At 36.3% G+C, this 8,708-nt stretch overlaps 1 protein-coding gene across 1 annotated transcript; it reads right to left on the minus strand.

Moving 5' to 3' along the window:
• Positions 1–516: 516 nt before the first annotated feature.
• Positions 517–8,203, minus strand: LOC117338207 (ras-related protein Rab-1C-like). The gene is made up of 4 exons (XM_033899464.1): positions 7,485–8,203; positions 6,014–6,176; positions 4,751–4,870; positions 517–1,286 (listed from the first exon to the last, which is right to left on the minus strand). Exons 1-4 carry the CDS (start codon positions 7,668–7,670, stop codon positions 1,123–1,125), a joined length of 633 nt encoding a protein of 210 aa, XP_033755355.1. The 5' UTR covers positions 7,671–8,203; the 3' UTR covers positions 517–1,122.
• Positions 8,204–8,708: the final 505 nt, after the last annotated feature.

Genomic DNA, 8,708 nt, shown 5'->3' on the forward strand with positions numbered 1-8,708 from the left:
ATCAAATGTATTTACTTATATATTTCAGTTATTAAAGTTTGGGTCGTTTGCAGCAAAGATAACGACGATAATTGAATGTAAAATCGAAGAAAAAAAGCTAAAAAGAAAATAATTCCAATGTGAAAAAATCCAAAGAAATGTGACGAAACAAATAGAATACGCACATATAAACAACTCTTAAAGGGAAAATAATAACCGACGTGATTCGAACCCGTTATTCTGTCTCCAGCATCTCGGTAACGTACCCACTTATATTAGCTCTCATGCCTGATTCGTCAATGCGAACAGTCATTTTAAACTGTTGCATATACAAGTTAGTAATGCACCAATTTTGTAACTGGACAGGCATTTTAATTCCGAGAAATCTATTGATAACCACCTGAATGAATGGAATATTGTAAGTTACGTTGTGGTAGTACTTGAAGGTACAATGTATGTATTCACTTGTTTCTGTGTTCAGAACAATGCATGATTGACCATAAACCTATTCGACATTACGTAAAACAACATTGAATCTGTAGTTCTCTGTTTTTATTGAAGAAAAACATACACATATATATATACATTGATAGCAAAGAGGCTTTGGAACAAATCAGACTTCATATATATGCTCCTGTTAAAACATTTCATCAGATGTTTGCTTGGTCAACACTAGACTGGCCCCCTGTCTCTAGAATATTAGAATTATAAATAAAATTGAGCTTTATGATTTTGATCCCTAGGATATGTCTGATTCTAGAATTTAGCTTGGCAATTCTTAAAAAAAACAACTTAGGGTCTGGTGGCCAGTCTAGGTCAACACCTTCGGCTCTGAAAGTATAGTTTATCTCCACATTTGAGGCCAGGGACATACTCCGTATATCATTTCACCACATGTGGCGACAAAAAGGTAGAGTATATCCCTTTGACATTTCTGTGTTCGCGTCCGTTCGTCTCTGGCACATTTTCTCATGGAGCAAAACATTGGAACACTAACAAAGTTTTCACCGGGTATAAAAGTTCATTCGTCTCCACATATGCATGCATTATGCCACACACGCAATATTACTATGCACGAGTAGGTGCAATGCAAGGCAGTGGGGTTGCCAGGGAATGCTTAGGTTATACATTTATTTTCTTGATTCATATGGTCTGACAACACTCCCTGGGAGGTCGACCTCGCTGTCTGGGCTGGTGTTTTGTGATTTCCACTGTACTGTTGTAGAGAGATTCGTAAAACAGTGGTGTCTTGTAAGTGTCCATAAGTTTCGTTGCCACAACATTTAAAGCATTGTCTATCCCCTCTCCTGAAAAAAACGAACATCATACGTACGATATTGTAGAAGTTCCACAAATCAGAAAGTAACAGTTCGTAGGTTTAATTTACACTGATGAGTCTAAAGTCTTTACGCACAATCTATCTTACTATTTAAACGGATTTTTAGGTCATTTTAAACAAAAGTTTGTACGCTGAAAGATATTGGTTTCGAGTTCATTTTCATAATAATACCATTTATTTCCGTTGCCGTTTACATGATAATTCAAAAGGTTATTTACTACATGAAGTTTTACATCTTTTTGATGATATTTTGGTAGTAGGAAGATGATGGTGCCAAGGGCAATTTAATTTTGTTGCTAATTCTAATTTCTTCTAACTTTACATTTTCATATTTCTTTGTCAACACACCAAACATACATTGCCATGATTTACTACATACAGTTGTACTTAGTTTGTATGATGGAAACAGGAGTATATCATACACTTTTTACGTAAATTTTCTACTTGAGAACATCAATGTTATCAATTAACAATAAACACACTTACACATAATCACAGAACAGTACACCATCCAACTGAGAAAGCTGAGATACTTAATAATTATTTTACTTCTATTGCAAACTCTTCTGATAATCTGCAAAATCTTGATACTCCCAGTAATGATGAAAATCACACACCTTTTATACTTGATAATATATATGTATCAGAACAGGATGTCGAAGATCAAGTAACTTTGTTAAATGTAAATAAACTATCTGGTCCAGATGGAATTATACCAAAGGTTGTGAAAAATCTCAAGTCAAGTATTATCCTACCTTTACAATTACTTATTAATAAAACCATACAGACTGGGGAAATACCAGATAACTGGAAAATGGCAAATGCTAATGCAATTTATAGTGGGTAATGGCACCCGAAATGAACCAACTAATTATAGACCAATATCAATTACCAATTGCTTTAGTAAACTATGTGAAAAGATAATATTTAAATATTTGTACAATTTTGTCAAACAACATAATATCATTTCAAATCATCAATCTGGCTTTACACCAAAAGATTCTACTGTAAATCAACTTTTGTCTATTTATCATACTATCACTAGTAATTTAGATATAGGAAATGAGTTACAATTTATATTTTGTGATATAAGCAAAGCATTTGATAGAGTTTGGCATGAGGGGCTATTGTATAAACTAAAAAAATGTGGAATTACAGGGAATTTATTAGAATGGTTTCGGAATTATTTAAAGGATAGAAAACAAAGAGTCATTACTGAAGGACATTACTCTTCTTTCCGTACTGTCAATGCAGGGGTTCCTCAGGGTTCAGTACTGGGTCCTCTGTTATTTCTTATTTATATAAATGATATAACTAATGATGTTAATAATTCTATAAAACTGTTTGCAGATGATACATCATTATTTGCCATTATTGATAATCATAATAAAATTATTGCTACTGACTTACTAAATGAAGATCTACAAACTATCAATATTTGGGCAAAACAATGGGATATTATATTTAACCCCTCAAAAACTAAATCAGTTTTATTTACCAGAAAAAGAAATACTACACACTTACCACTATTTTTTGCTGACACAGCAATAGAAAATAATGACTCACATAATCACCTTGGTGTTTTATTTTCAGCTGATGGTACATGGAATAATCATATTCACAATATCTACCAAAAAGCCTGTAAACGTCTTAATATTTTGAAATATCTTAAATATAAAATTGATAGAAGTTCACTTACTACTATTTTTACTGCTTTTATTAGGCCTATACTTGATTATGCTGATATGATCTGGGATAATTGCTCTCAGCAATGTAAAAAATATATTAGAATCTATTCAAATTGAGGCTGCTCGTATTATAACTGGCCTACGTAGGGGAACCTCACATGAAAAATTGTATAATGAGCTAGGATGGGAAACATTGGAGTCCAGACGGAAGAAACATAAATATCTGCTGATGTACAAAATAATACACAATGATTCACCATGATTCCTATCTTACTGAGATTGTAAACACTTTTAAAAATAATATTGATGAACAGAACTACCCTTTAAGAACCATCAAGGCTTTCAACCCACCACTATGTCACTCTGAAAATTATTTTCATAGTTTTTTTCCCTCCATGGTACGAGAGTTTAATGACCTTGATTTTGATGCATTAAATGCACCAACCATTACAAAATTTCGAAACTTGATATCAGCGGGTAATGATATAAGAAATACTACTTCCTCAATCTTTAAATATAAAGGAAATAGAAATGAAAACATACTTTTGTGTCAATTGAGAAATGTAGCAAGCCAATTAAATTATGATCTTTATAAAGACCACCTGATAGAATCGCCTGTTTGTAGTTGTGGATATGGACTTGAAACTTCATATCATTTTTTCTTTTTATGCCCTAACTATATTGTGCATAGAGATACTCTAATAAATTCTCTACATAAGCAGGAATATTTTCATATTGACATACTCCTAAATGGCTCTGACAGTTACAGTGATGATATAAACACTCATATCTTTGATAATGTAATTAGATACATGTATATTAAAAACACAAATAGACTATTACATTAGTCATTAAGTCAAAAGTCAGGGTCTGATTCAAGTCTTTAGTAATGGAAGTCTATTATATGTCTATTAGTTGGTCCTAAGGGTAAAGGTCAGCCTAAACCAGTGTAACTTAGGATTTAGTGGTTCATTAGTACATGTATATGTTTGATCAAATTTTTGATCAAATTAAGATCTTAGTAAAAATTTATTTGTCATTTATCCTTGTATATAGTTGATGGGATATTATGAACATCTTAAAATATTGTTCATGCCTGTGCAGTTTTGCGCAAGAATCTGTGTAGGTGACCCTGTTTGGATGAGTAATACTAAACAATTTAATACTCAAAGTTTATAATTAATTATTCTAAGTTGGAAAGAAAAAGTTAAAAACACATATATATGCATAGTGTCTGCCTGGGTTGGGGGGCAGTTGTGTATTCAGCAATGAGTGGATGACTACTGGGTGAAAGCACCTCATGGACATTTTTGTCGGAAACTCTTGGTTTGACTAGGCACCTGCCTCCCATCCAGGCAGATAACATGCAATATCAAACATATCTATAAATTCTAATTATAACAGTAATGGAAAACCCACTGTATATATACATAGAGAATTTGAATTTCTTTCCCCTGTACATATACATGTATAACATGTGCGAGTATGTGTGTGTGCGCGTGTGTGTGTGTAATACTATATATTACTCTACATTGTATGCTATTAATACCGGATGGGTTTTTTTCTTGTTAATATTATTATAATACGGAGAGAACTTAAAATAGGCTTAAGCCTGATGTTCAATCCTATTGTTTTTTCAAACAATAACATTTGTTGAAATGAAATGAGTGTTATCTAAAGTCTTTTCGTACGTGACACAGAAAAGTCAATACGGATTATCTCCCTTTGCTATTAACATCCTTACCAGTTTTTGCAGAAACTGGAAGTACACATTCGCAGTTGTGTGCATACCGGAAGTTCTCTGTGCTGTCCGTTATAACATTCCGTTCTAGATCACACTTGTTTCCCAACACAAATCTCAGAGCTGTAAACAAAGAAAAGTGAAATTTTGTATTTGCTTTTTATATTAAAAACTGTTTGTGTAATTCTGATTTTTCTTGAAAGCTGAAAATAATCGCTTCCGGTATTGCATTATTGTTGTAACGTTTCGGTGACTACATAATACATTTGGTCATCTATACACGGAGGTGCAAACCGCGCGAGATTGTCATCAATTCAACAGGTCTTTTCGGCTATATACTATTCACGTTCAAATGGGCGTTATACTTTTAAAGCCCAAATCTTCCAATGAAATGTTTAATAAATGTTTACATTTTGATAGTTTCAGACTTAATATATACCTAACAAGTTATGGCGAATCGAAAAACCGGAGGAAAATGTGTGTTTATGTAAGTATACGGGAAATTCCCAAAAATAATAAGTGGGTCCGACTTACCAAGTTTATATGCAAATTAGTCCCATAATGCAACGGGCAGATTATCAGTTAACAGAAAATGGCGCAACGCCAAAACCGTAGGCCTGTCAAGATGCGTGAATGAGCATCTTGGGTTGCCATTTATGCATGTGTGCAACTAGAATGTTAGGTTATTTGGGAGTGTGCTGCTTTTAAATCTTCGTAGATGTGCATCTAGAGCCAAGCCTCTACCGCGCATCCAGATGGCGCCCTTCACTCACTAATTAAAAATGTCGCTCTTCCTGTCAACCGCTCTGGCATCGTCCCAATCATTGACATTATTTTGTTCTATGGGGTGATCTGTGATTGCCAATGTATTGATCAGGGACTCAGATAGCTTTCTTTCAGATCTAGCAAATGCCAAGCATTCTTGGGTTTCAACGTCTTTCTGGTGTTTACGAAGATATAGGTGCGTCGTGTGCGTTGCATCCTATTTCATAAAACGCATCTCGCGATAGTGCGAGATGTCACATGCATGCATACATCCATCCGTCCATACACACGAAAAAATTATAGCACTACATTGTATATCTCATTAATTCGCATTTATAATATGAATAATAAACTTATCCTTAGTTCCGTTGGAAAGGTTACCTTGATGCCTCACACATACACACTCAACACACGCATGCATGTCGCACGCACGGGAGGTCGAATGACCTTAGCTGTTAATAGGACGTTAAACAAAATATACCAAACCAAACCAAACCTTACCATTAGGAGCGAAATCCATGACGTCACTGACCCACTTTGTCAGGTACTGGAGCGAGGCTGGGTTGTTAACGTCATACACCAGCAGGGCTGCGTGCGTGTTGCGATAGTAGTTCCGGGTCATTGTTTTGAATTTTTCAACGCCTGCTGTGTCCCAAATGGCCAACTAACGGAGAGAGAAAAACAACGCAGCTATACATCTTTTGATCACCAAACATATCACAAGAGAAGGAATGCCGAGATAAAGCACGGACAAAAAGTAAACCTTACCGGTACAATGACATAGCTGACTCGACGAGGGAGTATGCCAATCTGCCTTAATGCTATCCACTACCTTCTAACTCGACGAGGGAGTACTGCCTAAATACTACCCGCTACCTACTGACTCGAAGAATGAGTTTGCCAAGCTGCCTAAATGTATACTACCCGCTACCTACTGAGTCGAAGAATGAGTTTGCCAATCTGCCTAAATACTACCCGCTACCTACTGAGTCGAAGAGTGAGTTTGCCAATCTGCCTAAATACTACCCGCTACCTACTGAGTCGAAGAATGAGTTGCCAAGTTGCCTTAATACTACCCGCTACCTACTGACTCGAAGAATATGTTTGCCAATCTGTCTAAATACCACCCGCTACTTACTGAGTCGACGAGGTAGCATGCCAAACACCCGACATTCTAGTCGGTATACGTTTCGACTCGAGGACAGTATCTTAGACTGCTGACCACTCCCTACCAACTTGAGGGTGTATATCGAACTACTGAAATATTAGTCCTACCAAGGCTTATCGCATCAACGAGGCTGTAATGCTATCCGCTAAATACCGCCTGACAAGGGAGTATGTCAAACTGCTGAAATACGTATACTAGCCGCAACCTACCGCCCCGACGAGGGAATATGCCGAACTGCCTAAATACTAGTCGGCATACCTTCCCTCTCGACGACAGTATCTTAGACTACTGAAAAATTGGCCAATTACCGAATTGAGGACGTATATGGAACTACTGAAATGCTAGCCGCTACCTTTCGGCATGGTGAATAATATTTTGTCATCCCTCCGTTTTTATACTGACTAAGCGAGTGAGAATATTAACCTTTAAAAGGAGTAACATCAATATACTGACTCTCTTCGAGGGAGAATTTCTCTTCGCTCCTCAGGTGGAACATTGGGAAATCAATTGGTAAATCAAAGGACTATCATCTTATCCGGTACTTCGGTAATACAAGGAAAAGTACTTACGTCTGTTACATAAATGATTCTCAATGGCAAAGTGATACGTGAGAGAGACATCACCAAAAATAATGAATTAGTAGAAAAGAAGTAAGAGATTCAGTTTGATCCAAGGAGGCCACATAATTGCCAGTATGAGGATTTCCAGAGACCTCAACCTGCATACTGTCACTTACCGAGACCTTCGTTAAGTGACTTACCGAGACCTTCGTTTAATTAACATGTAGTTAGTCTTGTGACTTACCGAGACCCTTTCGTCCTCCACATACAGTGCCTTCACACAGCTCTCGATGCCGACGGTTGGCTGCAGCCCCCGTATAAACACATTGTCCTTAATCCTGAGGAACAAAGAGGATTTACCAACGCCCGCCTCCCCAATAAGTATCACCTTAAATAGAGGGCGCCGCCAGTCTATATCGTCTGCCGGCATATCACAACCTCAACTCGGTAACATCAGGACAGCTCAAAACGTTTAAAACATCCAAATTCAGTTCCAACTTTCAACGAATTTTCTAAAGAATTATTTGCTCAAAAGAAGCTTATTGATTAACCATACAATGTTGCATATTGCGACTCAACTGAACATCATCCAGCTTCAATATTGATACCCCTGGGACTCGGCACAATGAAACTCTGGAGAACTCTTTCTGACGTAATCCTGTGCACAAAATGTTGCTGTGGCGACAACCACGCAGAAGGCACGCGCAGTTCCACGAGCAAATTGGTCGGTTATGTTAGAGGACAATCGGTATAAGAAGTTATTAATATAACCTTGCTGACAATTTCATCTTTCTCCCTCTATGTAAGAGATAGTCCCCAAACACGGATGAGGTACTGTTGACGATAACTTCTTACACTCGGAGGAATGTACCGTCTGGTTGAACACTATTTGTATTGGTTGTAAAATTCCATTGAAGGAGAATCTGGTCATAAAAACACTGACCAAACAGTCGCCAACAGGAGTTATCGCATCACTATAATTTTAGACTTCCGGTTATACTCCCACGTGAGGTGTACTCGTGTTTATGATTGATAACTCTCCTATCGCCATCTAATACGGCTTAACGACACACAGAGATAAAACTTAGGGGAAGATATGATAATTATATAATGATATACACTGCACTCAAATCAGATCGAGAAGAAAGTGAACCCATAGATATTTCAAATAACTAAACTTCATATAAATGGTCTTTAACTATTACAGTCGTGCTGTTTTAAGCCTGGTTCATTTAACAACAGCATATAAATGTTATTTTAAAAAAATGTCTTTACTAACTTATTAAAGTTTGAAATTAAGTATATAAAGAATGATATTCATAAATGACAACAAAAAACATATTAAAAGTTGTTCAGGTATTAGGATAAGTTTTTATGATCAGTTAAGATAACAGATTTAAAATCCGGGCACTGTCAACAAGGATTGTCAATAATGATTGTGTAACCTGTGTCAGAGGTGTGTGTCTGT

Source organism: Pecten maximus, chromosome 11, assembly GCF_902652985.1.
Source record: "Pecten maximus chromosome 11, xPecMax1.1, whole genome shotgun sequence".
NCBI lineage: Eukaryota > Metazoa > Mollusca > Bivalvia > Pectinida > Pectinidae > Pecten > Pecten maximus.

What these genes read in the sequence shown, in the direction of transcription:
- LOC117338207 (XM_033899464.1), bottom strand. Translation starts at nt 7,670, where the DNA reads ATGCCGGCAGACGATATAGACTGGCGGCGCCCTCTATTTAAGGTGATA. An exon ending in TGGAGGACGAAAGGGTCTCG is followed by an intron (nt 6,177 to 7,484) that starts GTAAGTCACAAG and finishes TCTCTCCGTTAG; the next exon opens with TTGGCCATTTGGGACACAGC. An exon ending in TCCAGTTTCTGCAAAAACTG is followed by an intron (nt 1,287 to 4,750) that starts GTAAGGATGTTA and finishes CGTTTTTTTCAG; the next exon opens with GAGAGGGGATAGACAATGCT.